Source organism: Coffea arabica, chromosome 9e, assembly GCF_036785885.1.
Source record: "Coffea arabica cultivar ET-39 chromosome 9e, Coffea Arabica ET-39 HiFi, whole genome shotgun sequence".
NCBI lineage: Eukaryota > Viridiplantae > Streptophyta > Magnoliopsida > Gentianales > Rubiaceae > Coffea > Coffea arabica.
In genome coordinates, this window is record NC_092327.1 from 6,863,300 (window position 1) to 6,878,938 (window position 15,639).

Sequence of the window (15,639 nt, forward strand, 5' to 3'; positions counted from 1 at the left end):
GCCCAATAATACAAAAATTCAATTAACAAAAATTTAGGTTAAAGACTAATTACTTTGTTTCAAAAAGACTAATTACTCATCTTTATTACAGAGATTATGGCTAGCAATTTTTTTATTAGGTTTTTCTATTTTTTTGAAAATTAGTTGCTAGCATATGACCAAATTCCAATAGTAAACGGTAAAAGTAAGTCATTGGGACTAAATATGCATAAAAACTAAAATATTTGAGACTACATTTGTTTTGATCCAAACTTTAATGACTAAAAGCATTCATACCTCAAACACTTGGAATCAAAATTGTAATTGCTAATTGCTCAGAATATTGTTCGAAAAAAAAATCTCAAGAATAAAGTTCTGACAGAGTTATAGTACAAAACTATGGCTGATTTAGCCTGGCACTAAAAAAAAAAATTTTAAAAAATTTCTGGGTTGTCAGCCCGGCAGCCACGTGCAACTTTTTCTTATAAATATGATGGCTGCCGGCCTGTGTCGAGCAGTCGGCTGCCATCATCAAAAGCCCAAAAAAAGAAAGATATGTGGGGAATGGGGATAGCAGATGATGGGTCCCCATTTTGATGGTTCCTGCAGTTGCTTTCCGGTATGATATGTGGGATGGATTATGGATTCTCCATTCATCGGTTCTAGCTTTATTAGAATATGTAGTATAAACCGGGAAGATGGTTCGATAGTTTGGTCGTCCTCCATGTGAGTTTCACGTGTGAAAGAGTTGTATTGCTGTTTTTTTTTTCCTTTTCTTTTCATTATTTTGCCTTTTTTCTAAATCCCAACCGCCCTGCCCACTTTTTCCCTTGCTTTGGAACTCAGGAAGCATGATTGCGCTTTTAAGTCTTAAGTCTCTACATAAACAACGGACTGCTTGTAGCCAGCGGTGCTTTGGAATCCCCTCTTTGGACACGATCATTCTTTTTTAGAATTAAATTCTGATGGCATGCTCTGTATTAGTGGCGGAAGTACCTAATGATTCTTTTGATTCCCAAGACCTCTCTTGCTAGCTTCTCGTGCATTTTCTTCTACAACCTCTGGCCTGCCTATACAACCTCTGGGCTTAAAGATTCTCCGGCGGTTCTTTAGAATCCCCTCTTTGGACATGATCATTATATTTATTTAGCATTAAATTCTGCTAGCATGCTCTGTATTATCGGCGGAACCTAATGATTCCTTTGATTTCCAAGATCTCTCTTGCTACCTTCCCGTGCATTTTCTTCTCTACTTTTCATATATTCTTAGCGGTTCTTTCTCTGCACAAGGATGAAGAGCTGCATCTTTCGCCCTTATTATTATTCAACCTCTGGCCTTATCTCTTTGTACCTGTGCGCCATCTTCTTTGTCTCCTCTTCTGCAGCGTACGTTGTTTACTTGCACTCTCTTTGCTCTTGCGTTCATTTAGCCCGTAATACTGTCCATTTTCCCTCCCGTTGCCGTCATCTTCGGCGTTGTTCTTTCTGTTATTACCCAAAGAAGGTACCTATTCTATTCTTTTTTTACGCTCCTTTTTCTATTCTTGTATCTTGTTTTCGTTTGTATTCCATTCTGTTCCCTGCGTAGTTTGTTATTTTCCTGTTTTGTGCTGGTTATTGCTGTTTAGCTGCTCTTCCGCGCATTTAGTTGTGTTCTGCATCATTAAGGGCGAAAGATGCAGCTCTTCATCCTCGTGCATTTAGTTGTGTCCTGCATCATTACTGGCTTTTTCCTTTATTTATATTTCGTTTGTGTCCTCTGTACTTGATCCGCTCATTCCTTCATTGAAACCCATTCACCACCCATTCACTACCCGTGTGTACTTTGCACATTATTCCATGCATGCACTGTTGGATAGCCGAACGTTGCTGTTACTCTTGCTTTCCCCTCCTTCCTTTGCTATCTCTTTTTGTTTGCTTCTTTCACTAATGCCTTACTGGTGGATTCATATCCTCCCTTGTTGGGAAGCTCATTGCTTCTCTTTCAAGGACATTGTGTTTTGAAGTGGCTTCCACTGTTTGCTTAGCGCTCTCGAGTTCCATGGATAGAAATGTAAGGCGTCGCAAGCGCTGCCGGGAAATGCCCCAGGATAACAAGAATGATCTTTTGCGCCGACGACAGCAGTCTTATGCTGCGAAGAGAAGAAAGCTGCTCCCTTCCGCTTTAGATCATGTGCTTGAGCCTGTTGCCACCTCTCAGGCTGCACCTTTGGTCCAGGTGGAAGCAAGTGTACTTATTCCTCGTTGTTCTGGCCAGTGTTCGCATGGTCAAGCTGTTGTTCCTTCCATTGGCCAGCTTCGTGAAGCACCAGCTTCTCAACCTGTGGATCATTCTTTGGCATGTATGGCGTCAACCCCCAGCCAGCTTTGCGAAGCATTAGCTCCTGAAACTATAGAGCGTGCTTTGTTATCTACAGTTTCGTCCGGCACAGGTTGTCCATTAGTTTCTTGTGCTAATTTATCGATGTCTGTTCTTTTAGCCACCTAATTATTGCGGTTCCTGATGACATCAATATTGGTCCTACAGATGCTGTTTCAAGCCGGTCTAGCAGACAAAGAAAGCGCACTCCTTCTCGGCTAGACAGGATTGCTCAAGAATCCTTGCTACTTTATTTTCCCTTTAAATAGAAGTTCGCTATTTTAAACTTAACCTTACAAATATCAACCTTATTCACGAATACACTTTATATAATACCCTTTCCGCTCTTTTCTATGCCATGGATCATTAACACGATCTCTTAATTTAATCCGATAACAAATGACTTCACAGCACACTTTTGAACACTGATTACATAACAACAAATGTTATCTAGCGTTTGATCCTGGGCAGATTTACACTTTACCACCGTGCGCAAGCACGGTGATCGCCTCCTAGTTCAAAGTTAATCCACCAACTTGCATGAATTCATTTTTACAAACTCATTTAAATTCATTTTTGTTAACTAAGCTATCAATTTATATCATTCTTTACATCCATCATTAGTTTTAAATATTTACTTATAATGTTTAATAAACTTAATTATTAATTTTTTCTCCATCCATACTCTATGTTGCAAAATTACACACTATTTAATAACTAAACAATAAGAATATAAAAATTTGAACTAAATATTATAAAAGTTAACATATAAACTTAATGCAAATTTTTGAACCTCTAGTATTTTTTTCATGTGTAAATTTAAAATTTCATTTTGGAAAGGTAGGAAAAAAGGTTAAAACTTGTCATAAATTAGTAATGCTGAAAAGTGAGCAAATTAACAAATTAAAAAAAATAAAATGATAAGATAAAATTAACAAATAATAATAAGAGTGAATGGTCCAAAAGGTCATTAAACTATTAAAAATGGCACCCTCCGGTCACTAAACTTTTTTTGTGGCCGAAAAGGTCACTAAACTCGCAAAAACTCTCCAGCGAAGTCATTTTACCGAATTTCAGCGGTTTCTCATCCGGTAACAGGGTCAATATGGAGTGGAGGAATATAGTAAAGGGGCAAAAATGTCAAACAAAATATGGTCAACCTTTTTCCTTTGTTGAATCTTGATAACAAGGAATCTGCTCTAAAATCAATTTACCAATCTCAATCCCAACTTCGTTGATAAAAGAATTTATCTCATTTTACCAATCACTTTAAGAATTACCTGTTTCCTTGCGCTTCCACACCTGGAGGACTTGGTTACAACTGTCCTGCAAGTCTCAATGCAAGGCCCGCGATGACATCTTTCTGGGCACCTATGGAATCCACAGCTCAACAGCTTATCACAAGTTGCTCCACAGAGAGGCACAACAACATCACAAGCCATCCCTTCATACACTCTCTTTCCACAAGGACAAGTCCTCTTCCCCTGGAGTGGACACTCACCACAATTACCTTTATGACACCCTCTCTCACAAACATGCCTCCCACAGCCAAGCAACTTCTGGCATGGATTTTCACACCTAAAAATCCTCTCACAACACTCTCTTTCCAGCTCCACCTTCCCGCATTGGCACTTATAAACCCCTTTTTTGCGACACATCGGACAGTCACCATCATGGCAAATTTCACCACACCTATGGCTTCCACAAGCTAATGTCTTTCTACAAACGCCTTTACAAGAAAAATCCTTAAACCCGCAACGTCTCACGTCCTCTTTAGCCCCACAATAACACTTGGTTTTAACCAATTTCGGGCACGAGGGGCAGGGCCCTGGGTGACACAACAACAAGCATTCGTGCCCACAATTGTATGTCAACGGCCTACCACAGATTTCTCCACAAGAATGAGGTAAAATCCAGGGATCATGAGGTGGGTTTTCGAGTTTTCCACAAAAACAATAGTAATACTTGGGGGTCTGCGATTTGGGATACTCGATCCGGCATTTGGGGCAATGCCAGCGGAGGGTGTCATCGTTAAGAGTGGCGGCGCGTGAGGCAGCCCGTGCAGCTGCAAGATTTGAGGATTGGTGGGCCCAGGATTGGATACAGAGGAGGTGGAAGACTGCGAAGCAGCGGGAGGAGCAGGACCAGGTGGGATCGGTGGGTTTGATCCGTTCAAGGCATATGAGGCATGAGAGAGCCCCAGAGCGAGAGGAAGTAAGGAACGATTGGATCTTTATCAGGTCTTGATGTTGAGGGGAGGATTGGTGACCGGTGAGTTCTAGGTAGGATTTAAAGATGGTGGAGGAGAGGTCAGTGTGTTGGTGCTGGCGGGAACTGGTGCCGGAGTCGGAATGTGAGTCGGAGGACGGTGGAGAAAGTGGCGGTAGGAGGGTAGTGTTGGAGGTCGCCATTACGGGCCTTCCTGCGGAAATAAGGGTTTGGGATTGAGACAATCTATGGCTTCACCTATTCCAATAATCTTTCGGACATTTTTGCCCATTTACTATATTCCTCCACTCCATATTGACCCTGTTACCGGATGAGGAACCGCTGAAATTTGGTAAAATGACTTCGTTGGAGAGTTTTTGCGAGTTTAGTGACCTTTTCGGCCACAAAAAAACTTTAGTGACCAGAGGGTGCCATTTTTAATAGTTTAGTGACCTTTTGGGCCATTCACTCTAATAATAATGATAAGGAGCATAATAACTGAACGTAACAATTTTCGTAGTGTGGTGCAGCTATTGTGGAAAAATTACAAGGTCGGTACAGTAGCTAAATGGGCAAAAATGATTTATGCTAATATACCATTGTATATCAAAAGTTTTTTTAAAAAAAAAAATCAAAAGGTTTTCAATTGCCAGGCATTTGGTTACAATTTTGGATTATTTAGATATCAATATCAGACTAGAATGCGCCAAGAGTAATAATGGATGCAAAACAAGTAATCATGGAGTTTGTAAGCCTCCAATATATGACACATTGCCGTAGTCCTTTTTTTTCGCTTTGCATGATAGGCCGGCAGCATCTTTTTTTTTTTTTTTAAGTTGCATGTGGGCTGCTGGGTAATTAAAAAAATTTTTTTTTTTTTTTGCAACGGATTGACTAAGTCGGCAGCCATAGTTTGTATCACAACCTTGTCAGAGCCTTATACTTGCGATTTTTTTTTGGAACAATAATATGAGCAATTAGCCCTTTGCAAGTGTCCGGTTGCTAAATTCCATTCTCGAATTACACGGACAACTAATTAGTACGTCTAAGGGAAGGAAAGATCAGTTGTTAGACTGCTAAACAATGATAGTGTATATCTATTCCAAACATTTACTTTATACCCGATTGACGCCATCATTATTTTAATTTCTTGTCCTTGAGAAATTCCTACTTTCTTGTAATTACTTATTTTTCTTTCGTTATCACCTAACCATATCTTACATATATAGAAAAAGCTAAGACTTCTTCTCCCACATTGATCCACCTGGCGGCATTAGAGGAGGGAGAAAATTTTTCTTCCTTTTATGTCCTGGGAATGTTTACTACTTCCGCTAATAGTATATCACTGTTGAGGGCATTTTGGCCTTTTTACATGAAATTACTATCTTGCCCAAAGAAAAATAACTAGCCACAAAACAGTAACAAACTATTGAGGGTTATGTCTGACTTTTTGCGCATATTCTTTTGCTTTACTTCTCAGTCTTTCACGTCTCTTCCGCGCATATTCTTTTGCTTTTACTTCTCAGTCTTTCACGTCTCTTCCCCTCTTTCCTTAGACCAAAGAAACCGGTAGTTGGCATTGGCTCTGTTCTCCACTTATTCTTTGTCTCCATTATGAAAGACAAGAAGCCAAAAAGTCAAACAACTTTAGCACCGATGGCAGGGAAGGAATTCATGTTCATTGCACTTCATTTTACAACTTTAGCCCATCATCTTTGTTTTCTTCTTCGTTTCTTTCTCTCTGTTTCCCGTTTCTTTATTTCTCCTTTTTTTTCTTGCTGGTTCAACGAAGAAAAGTACAACTTCAATTCTTCCATCAGTAGCCAATTGTTTAGAAGTGTTTTTGACTTTTTCCCTAGCATTCTTGCCCTCTCTTTCCCGTTCTTTCCGTTTCGTTTTCTTTTTGCTTCAGAAGAAGCATATTTGCAGATTTCATTTTCTTTTCATGTTAAGCTCTACCTTTTCTCCTTCGTCCCTCCCTCTCTGTTTCCATTCCTTTGTTTCTCTTTTGTTTTCTTCCTGGATCGGACAAACAAAAGTACCAACTTATCTGCTCCAACACCTGGTCAATAATTTGACCATCTTTTCCCCCAAAATATGGCCGCTCATCCATATCCCAACTATGCGATTATTCCACAAAGAGTCAGGTATGAGCTATGATTTCCACCTATTATTAGAGATATAGGGTCTGTCCTTTTGCCTTCCTTTTCATTTGCCAGTTCACAAATTATCGAAAGTGAGAAGAAAAATCTCTAACAACTCATCAATTTTGTGTCTTTATATACATTAGGAACACAAACACTGCTCACAAAAAAAATCAACGCTTCTTCCTCCTTTTGCTCTGTAACATCTCCGAGTAAAGGTAACTACTCATATTCTGTGCCTAATAGTTTTCCCCACCAGTCTTGAAGAGATTGGATAATCTATATACTTTCTATTTTCGTTGCCAAATTTCTTCAGGGGTTTAATTGCACTTTGAAAGAATTGGTGCAGAAGAGCTTCTGATTTAGCGTTCACAGATTTCAGTTGTAAGTTCGTTTGCTTTCAGTTATTACTTGTCGACTGAATTTTTTTTCCCTTACTTTTTTTGTTATCACTTTTAAGTTCCCTTGCGAGTATCAAGTCCATAGATTGTAAGTTCTCCTATTTTTTTTCCTCCAATTCAACGAATATGGTATTTTTGAGTGGTGGATAGGATGGGATAGAAGGTTGTGTAGGTGAAATAGATTTTGGTTGTTGATAGAGCAAAGGAATGGTCTGATACTTGGTAATTACTTGTATCCATGTTTTTGGGGTCTAAAGTCGTGGATTTGCAAGTTGGACACGGCAGTGAGTGAGACGGACAGAAGTTGTGGAATAGGCGGACATGCATAATCATATATATATGCAAGTTGGACTTTAGCTTTCTATGTACGTAATATATATTTGGCTTTCTAACTTCCTATAACTGCTTTTTATATATGTATAGGAAATGGAGAGAGGTGGTAGTTGGAATAAATATTGTGTCATTTTATGAATTTTTAATTTTGTCCTTAAAAATTAATTTTTATTCTTCTAATCAGATTTGCTAACATAATCTCCCATAACACTCTTAAATATTATAACTACCAAATAAACTATAGCTGTTTTTAAAGAAAAAGTTACTAATAAATTACAAATTTTTATTACAAAAAGGATTCCAACAACAAAAAGAATTCTTGGTGGTCAAAAACAAACGGAAACACCTATACTATACAGGCACAAAAATTGGATTAGATTCATTGTATCAGGTTTATTAGAAAAATTAATAGTTAGTGTGTCTATCATTCCTCTAATTGGATTAAATTCTTGTGCTTGTTGTTGTTCAGCTTCTAATATAATATTCGAAATCCTCAGATACAAGCTTGAGGGTAGGTGTAGGTGGGTGGTATTTCTTAATATTTCAGCTACTTTTCTCCTTAACAGATTCACATTCATTTAAAGTGTGCCTAATTATATTTTCGCCTCTGTCTAATTTTTTCTCATCTGAGTATAGTTTAAACATATTGGATAATTTGTATAGTTTTACATTGATGCCTTTCTTGTACAATTTATTTTGGTTGCCAACCTTTTTCAGGGGTTTAGTTACGATTTAAAAGAGTCGGTGCTAAAGAAGCTTTGGTTTGGGGTTGGCAGATTCATATTAAGGAATTGCTTCAATTCAAGGTTATTCCTTCTATTCCTTCACTACATCTTACAATTTTCGTGCTTAAGTTTTGTTCTGCTTGACTACACCCTGGAGAATATCATAACTGAATCTCTATGCTGATATGATTTTTCTTTCTCAGATTTTGCCTCTTACTATTTAATCACTCTAATTCGTTGAATATGACGGTCTGAAACAATTAATCTCATGTTTGTATCTCTTGGTCAGCTGCTTGTATCTAACAGTTTGGATTTCATATGTATAGAAGTTAGCTTTACTCTCTTCATTAGCTATCATTAGTGACATTTTATTACTCCTACTTTCATTAAAATGAAAAGAAAAAGGAATGTAAATAAACCCTTTAGTTTAGTAGATGAGTGGCTCAATGAATGTTACAATGCTGAGGTTTCATTAAAAAGGAACGCAAATAGCTCTCATACAATAGAACAATCTGAAGAGCTATCAACAAACCTCCCATTTTCTCAGGCTCATCCTGCTAATCCAATCCATATGCATTCTGATACTACATATGTCAATATTCAGACCTCAGGAAATAACGCTCATCTAATTCGTCCCACCTTCCACTTTATGACAGACCCAAATAGTAACATCATTAGGAAGGATCATGAGAATTATACTAATGAAGTTGTCCCTGTTTCTAAACATTTATCCTCTTCCAATGTCGCATCTATGCATGGATTAGATAGTTCTCATTTAAGGACCTTAAATCAATCAAATCATAACCAGCTCCTATTAACCTCTAATATTGACGAGGTTTATGCTCACTCTCACAGTTCGCCTTCCATCAATTTTACATGTATCCCTGAAATCCATACTTCTCATATCAAGAGCTGCCCTCAACCTAATGATATTGATCTTAGATCAAGCTCAAATAGAACATCTTCTTATCAAGACAGCTTTAATGAGAACTATAATCTCACAGTCACTCGACTTCGTGGTATAAGTGGAACAGCAAATGTTTCCACTTCTCAACCAACTTCCTCAGTACTACCTCTCTCTGCTATTCTTTCTCATCCTTCTGCATATGATCTTGAAGAAAAATGCTTCGAGAAAAAGAATTATAGAAGACAAGCATACATAAAGTGGAAATCTAAGAAATTACGTAGACATGGTTGCACTAAAATCCAACATGTACCAGCTCTGAGATTGGAAAGGATTGAGAATTGCACAGCTGCTACCAACTCTGCATTACAATCCGATGTACAATCACTAACCCAAAAAGGTAATGAATTCTCTATCTGAGATTTGTCTATTTCCACTTTCTTTTATAAATTTTTTTATACAAAAAAAGGTTTAAAACACCTTTTCAAACCATCTTTTCTAAATTCATAAAAACTTTCAGACCATCTTTAATACAGTCAATATGAAATAAACACTATCAATAATTCTTCTGAAAAATCATTGATTCGATCATCAAAGAAATCCTCCAATAATAACCATTCAGCTTTATACTCACTTCTCTTCAATTTTAGGATACAAAAATTTGCAAGATTTTAGAATTACTAATCAATGAATGCAAATCACATTATAGGTAAGATGCATCCGAGTGGAAGAGATTTGCTAAGGTTCATACCTGATTACCCTGATAGGTTACCATTGGAGCCGCAGTGTCAGCATTGCGGAGCAAAGAAATTCTATTCTGAGACAATGAATTTCTGTTGTTCCAGCGGTGAAGTAGTTCTCTCTCAAAATAAACTCCCTAATGTTCTAAAAGAGCTCTTAACTTCAACTTCAGAAGAAGCAAAAACCTTTAGAACTATGATTAGAACTTATAACAACCACTTTGGTGTCACCTCTTTTGGTGTTAAATATGACAAGAAACTCTGTAGAAGAAATAAAGGAATCTATACATTTAGAATTCAAGGGCAAATTTATCATTTTTTAAACAACTTAAACTCAGCCAATGATCATGGCGAAAACCTTCAATTATATTTTCATGATCCTGAAATTGAGTTAGCCAATCGAATAGCATCTTGCCCCAGGTTATCAGAAACTTTAGTTAAGAAACTCATGTGCGTGTTGGAAAACAATCCATACGCTAAATTTTTTCGAACTTTAAGTGGAGTGCCTAATCTTGATAATTATCACATTGTCCTGAAGAGCATTCCTGGTCTAGACCAGAGAGTCTATAATAAACCTACAAGCTCACAAGTAGCAGCTTTGTGGATTGAAGGTGAAGACAATTGTCAAACAGGAAAGCGAGACATTAGAGTGCACACTCATAGTGGGACCTCAAAAAATATTCAATATTATTATGGATGTTATGATCCACTTCAATACCCACTAATGTTTCCTTTTGGTGATCTAGGATGGCACCAAGGCATTCCGAAAAAGGGAATAAAGGCACAAACTAAGAGATTGAGAAAAAAAAAACTTACAACCGAATCTATTTGCCCCATCAATGTCTCTAATGTAGATGAATTACTTGAGAATGAAGAGGCTGGTAAGTAAATACAAGTTTATTAATCAGCACTCTTTAATGTAAAATTTCACAAAAATATCAACTAATAAAAAATTTTCTTCTCACTTTACACAGTAATGAGTAGCTTTCAAGAAGATCCAGATTTTGTTTCCGTGCGAGAGTATTATGCTTATAAGCTCCAGAAGCAGATACAGATTGGATCATAAAATGTTCATCATGCAGACAAGAAGCCAAAGTGGAACTAAGGTATTGTTTCTCATCTAGCCTGTTTAAAATTAACTCTTTTATACTATACATTGTACAATAAACTAAAACTCGGACATTGCACATAAGGTGTCGCATTGGAATAACAGTGACCGATCCAACTGCAAGCATTCAATGCTTAATATCTGGAAAAGAAGCTGAAAGACTGATACAATTGACTGCTGCGCAGCTTAAGGATGCAGAGGCACATGTACATCAGCACACCTAACTTTCAAGTTTTCGTTCAACATTTATATACAGAAATACTAATATATAAACACTCACATTGATGCTTATCATTTCAGGGAATAACAATGAACCAAGAACTCTCTGCCATCATGAAAAAGTACAGGTTGATCTGTTTTATCAAAACATATGAGACAACTTTTCAAGGACAACTTCAAAGAAGAAATGCAATCATCAAAGCCTACCCAACAGCTGAAGTCCCCAACATATCATTGGCTCTATTAGATTCACCACCAACTCTCCAAGCTTCAGAAACTAGAACAACATCAAACACCAAGCAAAAACAAGTCATAGAACAACAAACGTTCACACCAACAGCCAAGTTGCTCCTTCAAGAAATAGCCGAATCCACTGCTACTAAAAAAAGCTTCATCACTAAATGAACAACTGCTGCAACAACCAGCCACAAACTGCTTGGAGACACTGCTACCTCAGCTTCACCAAATACCACCCCAATCGACGAAACTGCTGCCAGCCCAACAAAGAAACCAAAACAGGAAGGAAAAGGGAATTGAACACTCCCCAACCCTTACTAAAACCTTTTGATATTGCTAGAGAAGAACTTAGCAGGTCTATCATGCCTAAATTGTAGTTTTAGAATCCATTGCTCCAATATTTTTTGATAGAGCAATGCATTCTAATACTTAGAATTAGTACCTCCTCCCTCACCTGCTAACAACTCCTATTACCAGAACCATAAACCTGTAAAGCCTAGGTTCATGACTTTGTCAAGCTGAAAATGCAGTATTAGAATCCATTGCTCCAATATCTTTTGATAGAGTAGTGCATTCTAATACTCATATGTCATATAAGCTTCTCTAGCAATCAATAATATGTGCAGTACTTCTATACGTTCCAAATGAGCGGTTTACTTTTCATATAAGTTAAAAATTTACATATGTTTCTCCATATATCTACTTTATTGCACTCATTTAATTACAAGTTGAAAGTGTTGGTGCAGAAAAGCCTTTTATTTGGGGTTCACAGATTTGCACTAAGGAATTGCTTCAATTTCAGGTCACTTTCTCCTCTTCCTTGACTACACGCTATAATGTTTGTGCTTAAGTTTTGTTATATTTCATCTATTATTCATAATTTTTTCAGTTGTAGGTTCGTTTGATCTCACTTATTAATTGAACGTATGCTTTATACGATTATGGTGAGGTTGGCTAATCAATAGATTTATATGTACTAGAAGCAAACGAGTATGATCAAGGAAGATCACCTACTTGCTGCAATCAAAGTTGCTGCTTCTATCAGAGGACACAACCTATCAGTAAGCTTTTCTTCACATAATTGGCCTTAAGGTCAACGAAAAGACTGCAGCATCATAGCATTATCTCATCTTACTTCACTTTACCTTAACTTTGTTGGTAAATCCAGGGATCAGGAATTTGATAAAATGAAATTCAATGAGTGAAAATTGAGATGTCCCTTTTTGTGCTATATAAATTCTTATGTTCTAAATTATTGAATTTCGCATATACTGATTATCTATGGTTTACATTTCTAGCTGCATGGTTTTGTAAAGAAAGGGAAATTGCAGGATGCCCTCACTAGCATCGACCTTCTAATCATTCCTGTTCGAGTTCATAGGAAACTAGCAATGACTAAAGATGACCTTTTTAATATCAATCCTCACATTGTTAGGACTCTATGAACGAATTTCAAAGTGCTGTACGAAAGCTATTATTCGCATGGTGCCATTTGGGGCTGCAATGAACGTCACATCTTGCCATCAAACATTTGGGCTGCAAGGAATTTCAAAGTGTTTGTAAAGTTACGCACTATTGTTCTGCGATTCAGTTAATTTTGTTTTGGTGTTGTCTAGATATCTTTATTATCAATATTTGGTAATTCAAAGTCCAACATGCTTGAATTAGCCAAAGATTTGAATTTTTTTTGGTCATAATTCTTCTGCAAGCTGTACAAATTATTGTAAAACTGTGGAATTGTATGTGATCGAGCTGTACAAATTATTGTAAAAATCTGGAATCATACGTGAGTGTGTATCTTTCTGCATGAAAGAAACATTGTGTGCTGTGAGTTAATTAACTTGAGTTTATTGTCTTCTTCATTCATGTTTATTTTTCATATTGCATATGCGCTCATTTCTCCGAGTTACGCATTTGCATAGACACTACATAAAACTTGCCAAGAATTTACATGTCATTCTTTAAAGAAATGAGAATACCAGCAAATTTCTCAATATTTTTGACACTATATATTGGGCATTGGCTGTGCCTTGCACAGCCAGAAAATCTCTAGTTACCATTATAACTACTCATAACAAACCCAAATCTAACTACCAAATTACTGTAACATTATAAACCAAAGTTCTTTAATGAAAAATTTATATCAATTTTATTTATGTAAAGAACAAAATTGGTATAAATTAATTAATTTAATTATTTTTAAATTACACACACATTGGGTCTGCCCTTAACAATAGTTCTATGTATTCCCTCAATGCTTTAAAAGATATGTTATATTTTTATATAAAAGAAGGCCATACTTCAGACTCTTCCAATATCTATATCAATTCCACCATTGACTCAAAAAAAAAAAAAAAAAGAATCAGGCATCCAATCGTGAAAATGTAATTGAAAGGAATAGATCATTCTTGTTGGTTATGAATAATTGGGATAATTTGAAGGGATAGGAATTTGGAAGACATGAGAGAAACAATCAAACCAGAAAAGACAGTTAGTTATAAATGCAACGGAAATATGTATTCATATATATTGGAAAGAAGCTACAGCAGAAGAGAAGGATGCAGAACTGAAAAAAACCATAATTTTTGCTGTCTAATTTTGTCAATGATTACATCAATTTCAGGACTTTCATGCTTCAGAAAGATTATCCCAATTCATCAATACACAATAAATTTTACAATTTCAAACAGATTCAAGAAAGACTATGCCCCTTCAGGAAGGATCAAGCAGGGAAGGGAAAAAAACGGCCGTTTGTGCATCAATATTAGGCCGCCGAGTACGTCTGCTGAATTAGCATTTGCTGGAGTTGAATCACCTGTTGTTGCTGTTCAGGAGGCAGCGAACTAATTTGCTCAGGCGTAAGATTCTTCACTTGCTGCAACAGATAAGATTCTTCCTCGGCTGAAAAGTGCAACTTACCAACTATGCTATCACAGGCTGATCCTCCTCCGTCTGTGGATGAAGATGCAGCCATTCCACCACTTAGTTTTGCACTCTCTAATGGACGAACATTATTCAACAAACTGTCCTGAGAGCCTTCGTCTCTGGAGGAAGATACAGCCCTTCCATCGTTCAACTTTACGCATTTGGAGGGATGATCATCATTCAAGAAACTGGTTCCAGATTGTGTAGAGTCTATTGACTCCACACGCAATTGGGACTGATCCAAACCTTTACTTTCTGCAGCAAATTGAGGAATTGCAGCAGCAGCAGAGTTTGGCAACTGCATCTGCACCATTTGAGGAGGTACAATTCCTAGCATCACCTGTACTTGGTAAATAGCTTTAGGCAAAGCAGGGCATGCATGTAAAAGCTGACGAGCTTGCTCCTTATTTTCTGCGGCCAATTTCTTCATATCAGACACAATCTCAATCAATTTTTCCCTAGGAATTTTAGCCAAATATTCTGTCAAAGGGTCACTTCCAAATCCAAACTGATCCTGATTATTATTGTTACTCCTATTTTTCCGATTTCTGTCATAATTTTTATCATTATCTGCAAAATTAACTCGTAATTTTCTTCCTCCCAAATCTTCCCCATTAAGATTTCGAATTGCACTCGTTGCTGTCTCTTCATCCCTGTACTCACAAAATCCATATCCCTTTCGTTTCCCAGTTTCTTTATCACGCATTAATCGAAAAGAAACAACAGGGCCAACTTCCTCGCACTTTTTTGTAACCTCTTCTTCACTGGCGTGAAAAGGTAAATTCCCGACAAATACAACACAACGCTGATTAGCAGAATCTGCCATTGTCAACATCCAGTTAACAATCGAAATCAATGGCAATTTCTTTATTTGTTGTTATTGCGACGAACCGAAATTAGGGCTCGAATTTTAGTGCTTTCCTTTATTTTGCCGTCCCGATCCAAATCAGGGCTTCGAATTCTTGAATAATAATGAAATTAAAGAAGTAATTAGCATAGAATGAATGGTTAGTGAAACCCTAGAGAAAAATCTGAGATTCTTGAATCGCTTAAAAGCAGAAGAAAAACCAGTGCTCTCGTTCGGACTTATCCAAATTTGTAGAAATTTCCCTCTTCCCAAAAGCAATACGATTTCCCAGTTTCCTCATTCGAGCTCCACTTTATATATCAGCAGTAATTCTTTCACCGACCTAAAGTCTTTTTTCTTGGGAAGACACCGACATAAGGTCCATGCTCCTGTAGCATTTAATTTAAAATTTTGGATTATTATTCTTTAGGGTTAATTGCATATACCACCCTTTGGTTTGATCAAACTACCGATCAGGCCTTGAGGTTTGGCCATACTACCAAATGACCCT

The 15,639-nt window shown here is 37.1% G+C and overlaps 3 protein-coding genes across 8 annotated transcripts; 1 reads left to right on the forward strand and 2 right to left on the reverse strand.

The window, feature by feature from the left end:
- Nucleotides 1-3,584: 3,584 nt before the first annotated feature.
- Nucleotides 3,585-4,763, reverse strand: LOC113709607 (NF-X1-type zinc finger protein NFXL2-like). The gene has a single exon (XM_027232406.2). It carries the CDS (start codon nt 4,746-4,748, stop codon nt 3,585-3,587), a length of 1,164 nt encoding a protein of 387 aa, XP_027088207.1. The 5' UTR covers nt 4,749-4,763.
- Nucleotides 4,764-6,060: 1,297 nt separating this feature from the next.
- Nucleotides 6,061-12,001, forward strand: LOC113709704 (uncharacterized). Of its 6 annotated transcripts, none has more exons than XM_072066061.1 (8): nt 6,061-6,692; nt 6,836-6,907; nt 7,006-7,073; nt 8,141-9,452; nt 10,539-10,673; nt 10,767-10,898; nt 10,986-11,106; nt 11,201-12,001. In XM_072066061.1, exons 4-6 carry the CDS (start codon nt 8,540-8,542, stop codon nt 10,856-10,858), a joined length of 1,140 nt encoding a protein of 379 aa, XP_071922162.1. In that variant the 5' UTR covers nt 6,061-6,692; nt 6,836-6,907; nt 7,006-7,073; nt 8,141-8,539; the 3' UTR covers nt 10,859-10,898; nt 10,986-11,106; nt 11,201-12,001. The 6 variants fall into 6 exon arrangements, 3 of the variants coding, with proteins under 3 accessions (XP_071922162.1, XP_071922163.1, XP_071922161.1); XM_072066062.1 differs by lacking the exon at nt 6,061-6,692 and adding an exon at nt 9,762-9,795 and having other exon boundaries at nt 6,717-6,907; XR_011821424.1 differs by lacking the exon at nt 6,061-6,692 and adding an exon at nt 9,762-9,795 and having other exon boundaries at nt 6,740-6,907; nt 8,141-8,229.
- Nucleotides 12,002-14,120: 2,119 nt separating this feature from the next.
- LOC113710035 (cleavage stimulating factor 64-like) lies at nt 14,121-15,107 on the reverse strand. Its single transcript, XM_027232884.1, has one exon. It carries the CDS (start codon nt 15,105-15,107, stop codon nt 14,121-14,123), a length of 987 nt encoding a protein of 328 aa, XP_027088685.1.
- Between the last annotated feature and the right edge of the window lie 532 nt (nt 15,108-15,639).